The sequence below is a fragment of the Triturus cristatus genome, chromosome 4_2 (genome assembly GCF_964204655.1).
Source record: "Triturus cristatus chromosome 4_2, aTriCri1.1, whole genome shotgun sequence".
Lineage (NCBI taxonomy): Eukaryota > Metazoa > Chordata > Amphibia > Caudata > Salamandridae > Triturus > Triturus cristatus.
Window position 1 is genome coordinate 987,345,791 of NC_140586.1, and position 16,402 is coordinate 987,362,192.

General features: G+C 44.4%; 1 protein-coding gene across 1 annotated transcript in view; it reads right to left on the reverse strand.

The window, feature by feature from the left end:
* Window positions 1–765: 765 nt before the first annotated feature.
* LOC146839226 (uncharacterized) overlaps window positions 766–16,402 on the reverse strand; it is a 200,491-nt gene continuing 184,854 nt past the window's right edge. The window contains 2 exon segments of the mRNA XM_085603256.1: window positions 766–1,723; window positions 1,726–4,622. Of these exon segments, the coding sequence (XP_085459382.1) occupies window positions 1,224–1,723; window positions 1,726–4,622 (3,397 nt within the window). The 3' untranslated portion in view covers window positions 766–1,223.

Here is a 16,402-nt window from a genome sequence, read left to right on the forward strand (position 1 = left end):
ACAGTGTGTTGTTCTTATTATCATTATGTTTGCTCTCTGTTTATAATTCATCCCTACAGATATTTTTACATTTTCTTTGCTATCTTTAAAAGTAAGCCCGGTACAACAGAACACAAACTGTATGTAATCCCCGTCTCCTTATCATCATCATGCATACATTTCCTTTTTCTCCCTTAACAGATTGATATGGATATGGTAGTCTACAAAGATTGTGTTTTGTTGTTTGTCCATGCGTACTGTTTTTCTTTGTCAAACCTTTCCCAAACCCCCCTTCCCAACCATTCAACAAACCCTAACCCTCTTTCCCCGGGCTGTGTGACTTATTGAGGTGTGACTAAATTAACTGTACACAAATAATTTATCACACACTTGCTGGCGCGGATGTGGCAAAAGCAACAGTAATTCAATTTCAAGGCAGGGCGAGGATCTTCTTCTGCTTGCTCAGCCATGAGCAGTATATTTCTGAGGGTAATTTTTTTACCAACGGAACCTAATACAACAGCATTAATTGCCGGCATTGATTGGCTTTGTTGTCATCCTCCTACACAGCACTAACGGTTACGCTTGTGTCCAGTGTACTGTAGGCCTAGTCGAGTGACTCGACACACCTAGAGTTGGTAACTCTGTGTACTAGGTTATCCCCACCACTACTATGTTTTGTTGTATTTTTGCATATTATTGTTTGGCAGTAAATTCTGTACTGTACTTCATTCTACTGTGGATGCTGAAATAGAAATAGGAAATAATACCACAAGTACAGTTCTCTGTAAGCACAGAAGATAGCAGAATGTATTGGAGACCAAATAATACAAAATACGTGCGGTACGGACACAGACAGCATAGATACTGAATGTCCGACAATGTGACATTGGTGATAGTTTATATAGGCCCAAACCGCAAAGAATGCAGCGTCATATCATACGTAGTACAACTTAAGCACAATTCATTTGTCCAAATATTATGGTCCTACAGTATGATTTTACCATTTAAGGTCCTAAGTCTACTGTTGCTGACCACGAGTCCCACGTAGGCAGCTTTTGGGACTTTCCACTCTACTGTAAGATATCTATTCTGGTCCTTTCCAGATAACTATTGCAACACAATAACAGTGCCCGGTAACATTGCAAAATGTGATATGCTAGAACATTAATTGTGTAAGCGAGCATTTTCTTTTGCCATGTATATGTTTTCTAAGCAAGTCTTGCGTTACTGAAGCCTTGTCTCTAAGGGTAAGGAAAAGTACAAGCATCTTGTGCCGTGATTCTCATGTCAACGTAACATGGCCTAGAAGCGTTTTCTCCTGTGTGTGTTCGCTGATGTCTTTGAAGGCTTGAAAACTCACTAAACCACTTTGCACATTCAGTGCACTTGAATGGTTTTTCCCCTATGTGTGTTCGCTCATTACTTTGTAGCTCTGATAATCGACTAAAGCTCTTCCCACATTCACTGCAATTGAATGGCTTTTCCTCTGTGTGTGTTTGCTGATGTCTTTGAAGGCTTGATAAATGACTAAAGCTCTTTGCACATTCACTGCACTTGAATGGTTTTTCCCCTGTGTGTGTTCGCTGATGACTTTGAAGGTTTGATAACTGACTAAAGCACTTTGCACATTCACTGCAGTTGAATGGCTTTTCTCCTGTGTGTGTTCGCTGATGTATTTGAAGGCTTGATAACTCACTAAAGCACTTTGCACATTCAGAGCACTTGAATGGTTTTTCCCCGTGTGTGTTCGCTGATGACTTTGTAGCTCTTTTAATCGACTAAAGCTCTTTACACATTCGTTGTACTTGAATGTTTTTTCTCCTGTGTGAGTTCGCTGGTGATACCGTAATGCTGAAGAATAACTAAAACTACTGTCACATTCACTACAATGATAGGGTTTTTCCCCCGTGTGTGTTCGCTGATGACTTTGTAGGCATGATAATTGACTAAAGCTCTTCACACATTCACTGCAGTTGAATGGTTTTTCCCCTGTGTGTGTTCGCTGATGTCTATGAAAGCTTGATAAATGACTAAATCTCTTTGCACATTCACTGCACTTGAATTGTTTTTCCCCCATGTGTGTTCGCTGATGACTTTGAAGGTGTGATAACTGACTAAAGCTCTTGGCACATTCACTGCACTTGAAGGGCTTTTCCCCTGTGTGTGTTTGATTATGTCTTTGAAGGTGTGATAACTGACTAAAGCACTTTGCACATTCACAGCACTTGAATGGTTTTTACCCTGTGTGAGTTTGCTGATGATACCTTAATGCTGAAGAGTCACGAAAACTACTGTCACATTCACTACAATGATAGGGTTTTTCCCCCGTGTGCATTCGCTGATGAATTTGTAGGACTGATAATGGACTAAAGCTCTTCTCACGTTCACTGCAGTTGAATGGTTTTTCCCCCGTGTGTGTTCGCTGATGACTTTGAAGGTGTGATAACTGACTAAAGCACTTTGCACATTCAGTGCACTTGAATGGTTTTTCTCCTGTGTGTGTTCGCTGATGTGTTTGGAGGCTTGATAACTGACTAAATCTCTTTGCACATTCACTGCACTTGAATTGTTTTTCCCCTGTGTGTGTTCGCTGATGACTTTGAAGGTGTGATAACTGACTAAAGCTCTTCCCACATTCACTGCAGTTGAATGGCTTTTCCCTTGTGTGTGTTTGATTATGTTTTTGAAGGTTTAATAACTGACTAAAGCACTTTGCACATTCACAGCACTTGAATGGTTTTTCTCCTGTGTGAGTTTGCTGATGATACCTTAAACCTGAAGAGTCGCGAAAACTACTTTCACATTCACTACAATGATAGGGTTTTTCCCCCGTGTGTGTTCGCTGATGACTTTGTAGGCATGATAATCGACTAAAGCTCTTCACACATTCACTGCATTTAAATGGCTTTTCCCCTGTGTGTGTTCGCTGATGTATTTGAAGGCTTGATAAATGACTAAAGTGCTTTGCACATTCACTGCACTTGAATTGTTTTTCCCCCGTGTGTGTTCGCTGATGACTTTGAAGGTGTGATAACTGACTAAAGCACTTTGCACATTCACTGCACTTGAATGGCTTTTCTCCTGTGTGTGTTCGTTGATGTCTTTGAAGGCTTGATAAATGACTAAAGCGCTTTGCACATTCACTGCACTTGAATTGTTTTTCTCCCATGTGTGTTCGCTGATGACTTTGTAGCTCTTTTAATCGACTAAAGCTCTTTACACATTCATTGCACTTGAATGTTTTTTCTCCTGTGTGAGTTCGCTGGTGATACCGTAATGCTGAAGAGTAACTAAAACTACTGTCACATTTACTACAATGATAGAGTTTTTCCCCCGTGTGTGTTCGCTGATGACTTTGTAGGTCTGATAATCGACTAAAGCACTTTGCACATTCAGTGCACTTGACTGGCTTTTCTCCTGTGTGAGTTTGCTGATGATACCTTAATGCTGAGGAGTGGCGAAAACTACTGTCACATTCACTACAATGATAGGGTTTTTCCCCCGTGTGTGTTCGCTGATGCCTTTGTAGGCATGATAATTGACTAAAGCTCTTCACACATTCACTGCATTTAAATGGCTTTTCCCCTGTGTGTGTTCGCTGATGTATTTGAAGGCTTGATAAATGACTAAATCTCTTTGCACATTCACTGCACTTGAATTGTTTTTCCCCTGTGTGTGTTCGCTGATGAGTTTGAAGGTGTGGTAACTGACTAAAGCACTTTGCACATTCACTGCACTTGAATGGCCTTTCTCCTGTGTGTGTTCGCTGATGATTTTGTAGCTCTTTTAATCGACTAAAGCTCTTTACACATTCATTGCACTTGAATGTTTTTTCTCCTGTGTGAGTTCGCTGGTGATACCGTAATGCTGAAGAGTAACTAAAACTACTGTCACATTCACTACAATGATAGAGTTTTTCCCCTGTGTGTGTTCGCTGATGAATTTGTAGGACTGATAATTGACTAAAGCCCTTTGCACATTCAGTGCACTTGAATGGTTTTTCCCCCATGTGTGTTTGCTGATGTTTTTGGAGGTTTGATAAGTGACTAAAGCACTTCACGCATTCATTGCACTTGACCGGCTTTTCTCCTGTGTGAGTTTGCTGATGATACCGTAATGCTGAAGATTGGCGAAAACTACTGTCACATTCACTACAATGATAGGGTTTTTCCCCAGTGTGTGTTCGCTGATGACTTTGTAGGCCTGATAATCGACTAAAGCTCTTCACACATTCACTGCATTTAAATGGCTTTTCCCCTGTGTGTGTTCGCTGATGTATTTGAAGGCTTGATAAATGACTAAAGCGTTTTGCACATTCACTGCAATTGAATTGTTTTTCCCCCGTGTGTGTTCGCTGATGACTTTGAAGGTGTGATAACTGACTAAAGCACTTTGCACATTCACTGCATTTAAATGGCTTTTCCCCTGTGTGTGTTCGCTGATGTCTTTGAAGGCTTGATAAATGACTAAAGCGCTTTGCACATTCACTGCACTTGAATGGTTTTTCCCCCGTGTGTGTTCGCTGATGACTTTGTAGCTCTTTTAATCGACTAAAGCTCTTTACACATTCACTGCACTTGAAGGGTTTTTGTCCTGTGTATGTTTGCTGATGAAGCTTGAGTAGAGATGAGTAACTAAAGCTCTTGCTGCATGTGTATGATTCTTCTTTCTTGTTTAGTGTCTGCGGGTCGGGTATATATTTGTCTAAATCCCATGACTGTATTTCCTGATGGGCCTTCATGGCTGATAAAGCACTATTGTTTTTCTCACACACTTTATATGAGTGCAGTATTTTGCACGTTTGATTTCTGTTTTTACAATAAAATGCAATAGCCACCAAATATTTGCCGCGCTCCTAATACGTAGAAGGTGTCTTTGTAGGCGATTGTGCCTTTAGATTGGATTATGGTTATGCACACTTGCGGGTAAAGATGTATTTTCCATTTGGCCGGTGCAAATTGGGACAGTCTGTTGTATTGTAGATAGAAGAACTACTCTTTCCTTCACCCGTCAATTGTCCGGCTCAGCTCTGTTGTGCTCTTCTCTGGTTATTGTGGTTTGTCCAGAAAGAGTTTACAATTCACCTAGAGCACGGAATGCAGGCTTGTCATCATATTATAAAACAGAGCACTGCGGTAATCACATCACACCGATCCCATGATCAAAGCTGGTGTTGGACTCTTGTTTATACAGGTTGGCGGTTTTTTATTGTTGATGCCTTAATTTTCCTAAGGTCATTTCTTCGTCTTGTGGCGTGGAGGTGCACAGCTCAGACTCTTACAATCACTCAACTGCCCTTGATGCTTCTTCCGGGATCTGTCAGTTTGTGTGCAGGTTCCTCTGTCGCCGACTGCGCTGATGTTTTCCTGAATACTGTAGCTCATTATTTCTGCTATTATTGAAGATTTACAGCATAGGCTTCATTATTGATGGTCACTTCATACATTCAAGGCTTGTTTTCTGTCGGATGTAAAGATATTTAAAATTACTAAATTGAAACATAATGAAATGAGAGTTCACAATGTTTAACTGGTTGTAAAAGACATTTCGGGGGAGATTTACGAAATTTCCACGCAATGCAGCACAAACCCCCCCGCCCCCGCAAGGCTGCGATGCATTATGCGACAGGGAGGGAGGAGGAGAACACCATATTTTCAAAGATATGGCTCTCTCCGTTTCCTTTCCCTTGCGCCGGCGCTGATTACAGAGGGTCTGCGCTATGCACACACCTTAGCACCAGAGCGCTAGGGTGTGTGTGTGTTTGTGTGTGTGGGAGTCCAGCATTGGTTTTGTACAGGAAGGACACCTTTCCTGTACAAAATACTATGCCAGACATGAGGGAAAGCTTTTCCCACTTTGTATGCGTGTTGCACAGTGCAGCATGCATGCAAAGTCAGAAAAGGAAGGAGAAATGAAAGCATTTCTCCTTCCTCGCGCCTAGTTTAAAAGGGCGCAGTTTTCTCTCGCTAAACCCAATCTACTGTATTTAGTAATTGGGATTAGCGTGAGAAACCTTGGGTGGTTGCATGGGAACACCCATGCACCCCCCTTGGCAGGTCCCCTTGGAGGGAACTAATGCGACGCAGTGCTATGCGCTGTTTCACATTACTTGTACGTTATTTCCAGCGCTTAACAAGTTGAGCGCTGGAAAGTAAATTAGGAAAAAAAGATTTTGCACTGTTTTGTGCCACTTTTGTGACGCAAACACAGCGCAAAATCTTACTAAATCTCCCCCTTCTTCTTTACCGCCTTTGAAACTTAATAGGGAATATTTAATCATACACAGAAATTTACCTAAAAGTTCTGTTGATCAAGTGACATCTTATTAATGTCTGAAAAGGAGGTGATTTACCAATGTTCACAGAGTAACTTAGCCAAGTAAGGGCGCTCACGGAGCACCCAAGTTATTCACTTAAGATCATCTCAAATGCCAACTACTGTCTTTTCTCGCTGTTCATAAGTCACCTTTGACACTTTCAACAGCTCCCTTGGATCAAGCATTTCTGGTTTCTTCTAACCTGGAAGATTGGAACATTATTGTGGGTTGAGGGGGGTTTCCTATCGCCATAACATCTGTCCATCTCCCTGAAACTAGTGCAGCTTACAGAGCGTGGTTCTGGCCCTGAAAGACAACTTTAAAAAGCAAGTCTTTAGTTCTTCCTAAAGTAGATAAAGTTCTGTAAGATGCAGCTCCTCCCGGGGCTTTTGTGTAAAACAGAACGAGGGGTTCACTATAAGGCCCTTCCTTTACATTATAAGCACAGATAAGGCAACCAAACGTTGATTCATATAATTTAATATTCAACAATATCAGTCATTTAGTACTTATAGAGAATCCATCACAACCAATACTTTACCTGACATATCCCCGCAGCAGATGTGTGCATATTACTCTGTTTTCCCTCTTTTCCACCATTACATGGCATCTGGCATGATGTTGTCCTTTTGGGGCCCAGGATGCCACTTTGTGACTGGATGGGCATTTGGCAGAGCGGGAGGACGTGTCAGTTATCCACAGGTGATGCGGCATTTTTACCTTTCCATATTTGTCATATTCAAGTTTCCCTCATTTCCTGTCCTTCGGTCCCCCTACTGCCCTGTGGCTGCGAACTCACTCTGTGGGGTTCATCAGAAGTCAGATAACGGCCTGATACACACAAGGCCATGGATCTCACTTCTTCTACAACACTTATTGCAGACATAGGGCCTAGTTAGGAGTTTGTCCAACAGATTATTGCCTCAAAACAAGGGGTGGGTGAAGAATTCCGCTCTGCCGGCGGAGCTCGCGAAGTTTTGCCCACTCCGTTCCAAAAAACTCAACGAAGTGATGTAGAATGGAGTTCTTCTCTCAAGCGGATCGCCAACGGTAAGGTGGCGAGCGCTTGTGAGAAAACATAACGCGTGAGACTTCCTCCTGGCGAGATTTCTCATTGCGGGAGGTCACGGCCGGTCGCGACCACTCGAGTGTAGAAATCTGCCATTCTCGTTGATGAAGCTGCCACTCGATTAGAATGTCAATTAGTGCCGTTCGTGCTGATTTTAATGTGCGGGTTAAACTCCTGGCACTAAAAATCAGTGAGAGCAGCGCAACTTAACAAACTCTGCCACTAGCGGAAGTCTGCAGAGTGCTGCGGAGTTTCCCTGGCACTTCGTGGAGTTCTGCAGAATAAAAGTCTGCGAACTACACCAAGGCATTATCAAAACGTGACAGATATCCTGTCTGCCTTATTATAATTGCCACAGGATGTAATGCATTTGTAATGGGGTGGGCAGGATACCTGTCAGATTTGTGATGGAACAAACAATCCGCGGAAATCTAAATCAGGCCTTTGGTGTACATTGCGTCCAGCGTGGCTAGCTGGGCTTGACGGATCTTGTGGTTTGTGGGTCTCTCACTGCTTTGAGGTCTCCGCCAGGCAGACCTTCTGTCAGCTGCACCCTGTGCAGATCTTCCTTCCAGGCAGGACCTACATCAGCTGCACCTTGTGCAGATCTTCCTTCCAGGCAGGACCTCCGTCAGCTGTGCCTTGTGCAGATCTTCCTTCCAGGCTGGCCTTCTGTCAGCTGTGCCTTGTGCGGATCTTCCTTCCAGGCAGGACCTCTGTCAGCTGCACCTTGTGCAGATCTTCCTTCCAGACAGGACTTCTGTTACCTTTTCCTTGTGCAGATCTTCATTCCAGGCAGGGGCTTCTATCAGCTGTGCCTTGTGCAGATCTTCCTTCCAGACAGGACTTCTGTCAGCTGTGCCTTGTGCAGATCTTCCTTCCAGGCAGGACGTCTGTCAACTGTGCCTTGTGCAGATCTTCCTTCCAGGCAGGACTTCTGTCAGCTGTGCCTTGTACAGATCTTCCTTCCAGGCAGGATGTCTGTCAGCTGTGCCTTGTGCAGATCTTCCTTCCAGGCAGGGTCTTCTGTCACTTGCACCTTAAGCAGATCTTTCTTCCAGACAGGACTTTTGTCAGCTGTGCCTTGTGCAGATCTTCCTTCCAGGCAGGACTTCTGTCAGCTGTGCCCTGTGCAGATCTTCATTCCAGGCAGGGACTTCGGTCAGTGGTGCCTTGTGCAGATCTTCATTCCAGGCAGGGGCTTCTGCCAGCCACGCCTTGTGCAGATCTTCCTTCCCGGCAGGATCTCTGTCAGCTGTGCCCTATGTAGATCTTCCTTCTAGACAGGACTGCGGCCGGGAAACATCCTGAACAACGACACCGGAACAACGAGTTCCGGAGTCACGAAAGCGGAACGACGACTTGCCCGAACAACGGCTCAGCCTTAACCACGCATGTGCGTGGTTAAGGCAGATTCGGTCTAGTGTTCAGGCAGGGCGGAGTTAAGGGGAGCGTCGCAGTCGCAGAGGAACAGGTAAGAGGGATTGATTTTTATGGGGTGGGGGTTTGGGGCAGTTTTTAAAGGTTTGGTTTAGTTTTTGGGGGATATGGGTGATATGGGTGATCGTGTTTCAATAGAAGGTGTGGGAGGGATTAGTATGAAGGGTGTCGAGTGCGATTTTAGGAGGTGGGGGTGATTGTGAATATTTTTAGGGAGGGGGGATTAGTTTTATGTGGGTAGAGTTAGTTTTTAGGGGGTGGGATTTGGAAATAGTTTTTATGAGGCTCTATATGTTTATATGGTGTGCGCACATCGGTATCACTTTATGAGTAGTTCTAAATATGCTTCAGAACGAGTATATTTGGGAAAGTTGTAGAAGTAAGTAAAGCACTAAACATCAATGAAAACTGATTGATAATAGGGTGTGGGGTGAATACATCTTTAAGGGGGAGGCAGGTTTGGGAGGATCGGAGTAATAGAAGAAAAGCATTTTTTTAACACGCATTCATTTAACACGAAAAATCGTGGTAAAGGAATGATTGGTAAAAAAAGAATTGTGGTTTAGAGGAGGTCGTGGTTGCGACCTCGTTGTTAGGAAAGTCGTGGTTGGGGAACTCGTTGTTCCAACATACAACCCTTCTGTCAGCTGTGCCTTGTGCAGATCTTCCTTCCAGGCAGGACTTCTGTCAGCTGATCCTTGTGCAGATCTTCCTCCCAGGCTTGGGCTTCTGTCAGCTGCACGTTGTGTAGATCTGCTTTCCAGACAAGGGCTTCTTTCCTCAATGATCAGGTCAAAGGTCGGGAGAGGTAGAACTGGTCTAGGTCATCTTCTTTATTGCAGTTCTACTGGTCAAGCCACATACCTCGTGCTCTGAGATGAAGGAGAGTCTGGATTCTCTGAGCTCCGTAGAACATCAATACAGTTCTACCGCATCCAGTACACACTACGAGACTCCAAGAGTCAACGCTACAAGTGCTGCTCCAAGGTTTAATTCAACCACTGTATCTGAACATCCCCTGACAAATGCCAACTAGAGAATAAACATCCTGCCTGCACCAGCAGAGTGCAGGTAGCTCTCCAAGAACCTCGAGGTACATGGACTTTCTGTATCTGTCGTAACTGAAGATGTTAATCCTTGGTAACATCAATCCCCTTTGGACAAGGTCCTCCATTTTGCTATCAGAATGTAACTCATCCTGTGCAGACATAAACCCTCAAGTCCGTATTGCATGAAGGTGGGTGGTTCCCCCCTAAAAGAGGACCCTCCACAAATTGCTGAACTTTTCTTACACCCCCTGGACAGACGTGGCAACACACAGACCAACTACACCCCCTCAGGGATCACCCGTCCACAGATCTTTCAGCCTTCTCTGTTACCATCTTTGGAACGGCCCGTCTCTGAGATTCGTGGAAGCTCCATACTCAGTGAGCTCAGAGTTGCCTTGTAAAACCATCTCACAGAACATTAAGTGACACGCACTGCACAGAAGTGTAAATAAATCTACCATTATCATTCCATGTACCATTGTCCTACTGCTGATGTTTCGACATGGATGTTTTGCCGTCTATCACAGCAGCTTCATCGTTTAAAATCTTACTCAACAGTTTTTTTTCCATCATACCTACTTACCTATGTACTGTTTCTGAGCTTACGACATCTCTGGCAGACATGCTGTGCGGTCTGTTGCTACATAAATAGGAGGTAGATTGCTACTGCAGGGAGAGTGCAGTGTCCTTGCAGTCAGATGCACTTGATTGGGATAAAGGTACCATGTTTGTTAGAAAAGCTGCAACTATTAGAATAATAACATACCAAAAGCAGCGCATACAATGCAATAACACAGACCAGGCACTAGAAAAACGTGACGCAAACAATGCAATAACACAAGCCAGGCATTGGAAGAATCTGAGGCAAACAATGCAATACCACAGGCCAGGCACTAGGAGAAACTGACGCAAACAGTGCAATAACATATGCTATGCACTAGGTGAATCTGACGTAAACACTGCAATAACACAGGCCAGGCGTTGGGAGAATCTGACGCAAGCAATGCTAATAACACAGGCCAGGAACGAGGAGAATCTAACGCAAACAATGCAATAATACGGGCCAGGCACTAGGAGAATCTGATGTAAACAATGCAATAACACGGGCCAGGCACTAGGATTGATGCAATCAATGCAATAACACGGGCCAGGCACTAGGAGAATTTGATGCAAACAATGCAAAAACACTGGCCAGGCATTAGAAGAATCTGATGGATGGTAATGCAATATCACAGGCCAGGCACTAGGATTGACGCAAACAATGCAATAACTAGGCCTGGGCGGTGAACTACGCTAAGCTCACGGAGTTTGCGGAACTACGCGCTACGCGAATCGCACGTAGCACAGTGCAAAAACACGTCGCGTAGCCGGCATTTTTTGCTCGTTCGCGGTCCTCAACGTCAAGTTGGCGAAAGAGAGCGAGCAAAATCAACATCCCGGCGAGATGTTTTCCTCGTTCGCGATCTGCAACATCAAGTTGCCGATCGCCAGCGTGGAAAATAAACCTCCCAGCGAGATTCTCAATGCGGGGAGGTCAGGTTTCTCATTGCGAGTGGTCGCGTATGCTCGCGACCACTCATGATGAGAAACTGCCAGTCCGCGTTGAGAAAGCTGCAGCTCGAGTACAAATCTACTAGAGCGGCAGAAAACGACCTCTTGCACTGTGCATGATGCCGTTCACAATCATTGCACAGTGCGGACAAGCATCCGGCACTGTGCAATCATTGCGAACAGCATTTCCCTACCATGCTACGCAGTTCGCATAGCTAAGCGTGGCGTAACGTAGTGAATTTTCCACTTTGCGTAGATATGCGTAGTACGACTACGCGAACTACGCCCAGAGTTGGCAATAACACAGGCCAGGCAGTAGAAGAATCTAATGAAAACAATGCAGTAACACAGGCCAAGCACTAGGATTGATGCAAACAATGCAGTAACACAGGCCAAGCACTAGGATTGATGCAAACAATGCAATAACACAGACCAGGCACTAGGAGAATCTGACAAAACAATGCAGTAACACGGGCCGGGTACTAGAAGGATGTAATGCAATAACACGGGCCCGGCACTAGAAGAATCTGATGCAAACAATGGAATAACACAGGCCAGGCACTAGGAGAATCTGATGCAAACAATGCAATAACACAGGCAAGGCACTAGAAGAATCTGATGCAAACAATGCCATAACACAGACCAGGTACTAGGATTGAAGCAAACAATGCGATAACACAGGCCAGGGACTTGGAGAATCTGATACAAACAATGCAATAACACAGGCCAAGTACTAGGATTGATGTAAACAATGCAATAACACAGGTAACCCTGGGCGTAGTACTATGCAACGCTCACCGAGCATGTATAGTTTGGGCTACTACACACTACGCAAATTGCACGTAGCACAGTGCAAAAACACGTAGCTAAGGAGCAAAATCAACAACACCCAAGTGCTTTGATAAAGCAATTTTACATGCTAAAAAGCATATAACCAATTCACAAAAGTGAACTTTGAGAATGAAAATGTTTGGCAATGAGAGAGGTGATGATTTTGGGGTCCCTCCTAACCTAGGGGGAGGACCAAGCAGATGCCTTGAACACAAAGAGCACATCATACTGAACGATTCCGTGGTGGTCCCTTCCTCCTAGGACCACCCCAAGCACAGTTATGGACAAAAATACAATCCCAGCCAAAGGCCCTGCAAAGCATTATGGGACGAGATTAGCAGTTAGCAGTGAATATTATAGTGTCCAATATCAAAATAATTCTACAAAGAGCTGCAGTTCAACTAGTCGTTACTAGATGTCCCTCACGAGTCAAATGCAAACAATGCTAATAACACAGACCAGGCACTAAGATTGATGCAAAGAATGCAATAACACGGGCCCGGCACTAGAAGAATCTGATGGATGTAATGCAATATCACAGGCCAGGAGAAAGAAGACAAGTAACTCTTATAAGCTCCTCTCCCAGGCAATATTATAAGTAAATCAGTCATTAAACCAAAAAGCTTGTTCTGCAGAGATAAAGAATCCACTTACAAGCTGGACATCTCCGAGAGAAATCAATCAAGAAAACAGACTGCACACACCAGGATATGAAGACAAATGTTTCTTTGCTATTTCACACGCAGTCGTGTAAGTGTCCAATAAAGAAGGAGTACAATGTTTAGAAACCTTTCTGGTAATTTCGTCAAGAAGGAAAGTAAATAAAAGTTCCAAAAATAATCTCTCTACGCGAGAAATTTCAATGCGCAACGCGCGTTGCAAATTATATAAGGCAGTGTTTAACTAAACACATTAATGGGAGCACAAGAAATTGCACTTAATCAGAGCACAAAAGGTCAGGGGCTTGTAATTGTGATAAAGACGGGGCCGTGTTTAATTAACCTGCGGACGTGGCCGTGAGTCAGTTTCAAGGAGATGCGATTGCGAAGATATGTTATTCAGACGCCGTCACGAGTAAAAATCCAAAAGATGGGTCCGCGAGTTATTTAATCAAATCGCGAACGCAAATTAATGGCAGCACAACACATACGCACGTCAATTTCAACAAGACGCGGACACGCGTCCGTGTAGGGAAAAACGCTGCAGTAATGTACAGGGATTCGCCAAAAAATCCAGTTACCTCCAAATAAGCAAGAAGTCAGAAGAAGGGAGATAACGGTGTCCACAAGCCAGTCCACAAATGCAGGGTCCAAAGTGCAGGGAACTCCGCCGCGAGAAACAGGAAGGTGCGTGGTGTTAGGTTCGAAGACCGAAAGCCAAGCCAAGGCTCAAGCAGCTGACCGGTATTTAAAACCTAAGGGAGCGTATGCAAATTCTCTCATCCTCACGTCAGCGTGGCAAGGGGATCTCTTCAAAGAGCCCTTGATCTCTGCAGAACACGCTTCCACTCTTCATCAGATATTCTTATATTGGGGCCATCTAGTTAAACAGGAGGCTTGGGCTCTGATAGCACGCTTCAGGACTTCGCGGAACGAATGTCACCCAAACATCACACCATGTTGAGGAGGCCATTGGGTGAGAGTGGATCGCTTAAAATGGAGTGCCACGATAAAAGAAATGTTCGAAGAAGCACTGGGGTTATCAGCTTCTCAAAAGGGCATGGCCTCTGTTTAGAGGGCCAGAGACCTGGGTGGGGCCATCAATGTAAGCAATGGCCCGGAGCCGCCATGACTTATTTGTAACGCCTGGGTCAGTTTGCTTGTTTGGTGGCAGCAAAGAATCGTAGCATGCTGATATGGTTGGATTGGGTTGCGAACACGATGCACAAACTAGCACGTGGACACTCACTTCGGGATCCTTGCTGCCCGGCAGCTCCTGCCACCCAACACCAAACAAGCAGGACTTTTATAGCTGAGATGTCTGCGCCCTGCCAGGCTGTGCCAGGCTGTTCCAGTTGTGCTGGCATCACCGGGCTGCACTAGATGAGTGCGGACAATGGAGCAGACAACCCGAGGACGGGGCAAACCTGAAGAATCCCAGTGACAAAGAGTAATTCTTTTTAAGAGTACTGCGAGGGTGTTACCAGTACTTCTGAAATGCAGTATTTTCATGGAAACCTAAAAAAAAGGTTAACACTAGCTACAGTATGATTGCGGTTACTAAAAATGGAACATCTGATAGCACGGTAAGCATTTACACGTTCTCTCTTTTTGTAAATTATCCGCGACTGATCTTATACTCTGTACAGCCCATCCTATTTGTGTAGCGTATTTTATACCTTATGTAATTCTTTCTTTATACTATTGGCTTTGTTACTCAAAGTGCTGTCTCACACAGGCAGGGACGTCATAGCACTGTAAATATACAAGTCACTATTCCCTAGTGCACCAACCAGGATTCAAAGTAGCGACCCTCCAGTTTGAGACAAAGACATCAGAAAATATAACACTAAGCAATTGACCACTTCATACAGAATAGTTTAAATTGCATTTACTCTTCATTTTAGATGTGTATATTATATTACAATTCCTCCCACTCTAACCTGATTGGCACAACCCTCATACAGCGCAAAGTTCTGCTGCAGTACATTGTAATTTTACAAATGAAGCCTAAAATAAATAAATGTAAATATCAGAGGCCAATTGTTTTAGGGGAAGACAACAATATAGACTGGCTGAGCCCTGCTTGGTCACCCTATCCCCCACCTTGGCCAAGGCCCGTGCACCCTTGCCTTGAGAGACAGAACTGCAAGTGACTCTGGTATCCTGATGTTATTTTGGCCTCAGCAGGAAGAAAATACTGCAAGCGCACTGTATGATTGGGCTCAAAATTGACCCTAAGACCCAGAGCCTGGCTCTGAGGACGTAGATGGACACTAAAAGCACACTGTTGGTGGGGCAAAGACTATGGTCTGTGTCCCTGGCTACGTACAGTGAGTAGTGGTGGCAGCGTACCATGTTCTTAGAGGTCACCAGCTGAAGAGGCCATTTTACCAGTCAGAGGGTGGCCGCGATGCCTACAGGGCGTTGAGTAAAGTTCAATTCACGTGTCATGATCAGACCCTACATTGGCATCCCCGTTTGAATTTTGAGACGTGTATTTATAATATAAGGTAGCAGGGCTGTTAGAAATGGGGATCTCTAGTGGGCAGCGGCTGGCGCCAATGTCCAAATAGGGATCCTTCTTCCTAAGTCAGAGTAAGGAGCTACACCCTTTGATATCTCCTGCTCAACCCTGTGGTAACGTAGCACGAGCAGACAGGCCTATCTCAGAGGCAGTGTGTGAAGCATTTATGACCATACACAACAACACAGTGGGGAAGTTTGGCAGAGATCGCTGTTAGCAGGAGCTGAAGCCATTTTGTTTTTGGCAGCCATTTTGATTGACCATGTGCTTGTCATGTGCTCCTTCCGTCTTCGCTGTTGCCTACCCTTGTGCTTTACTAGAATAACTATCTATACTTAGCTCCTGCAGCACTGCGCATGCTCAGAAAAGTCTGTAGCTGCTCACACACCTGTCTTAGTCTGTAAATGTCAGGCTGCTTCAACTGATGTCAGCAACATCATTGCTCCTCCTACTTTGTTGACTAAGTATTTTTTGTTAGTCCATATATGTGAATAGCTATTCTTGTGTATACTTGTACCGCCTCCTTTTGAACCTCTGTGCTTGCTCAGCTACAAAGTGGGTATAAAAGACCCACAGTTTCTGTACTCCTTGTGCTACCTCATACACTGCCTGAGGGTTTGTATAGATGTAGTTCCACTCATGAGGTTTAATAAACTGTTGTTTTGATATTCCAGCTTCCGCGCCAATCTCTAATTATTGGTCTGAGGACTAGTGCACAAAGAAGGGCGAACCCCCAGCACCGGTAGGCCTTGGTGAGGTCTATTTCTACAACAGTGAAGACGCTACAAAGGGACACCACACAAGTAGCTATAGAAAAATAAGTATCTTTATATAGGCTTAACACAAGGCTCAAAAGCGATCAAGAAGCCACAAGATTCACTTAAAAAGCAAGAAAAGCACTCAAAAGCGTGTGAGACGAGCTTAGTACGAGGCCGGGGTCCATGCGACCTGGTGATGCACAATGTACCTACGGTTTAA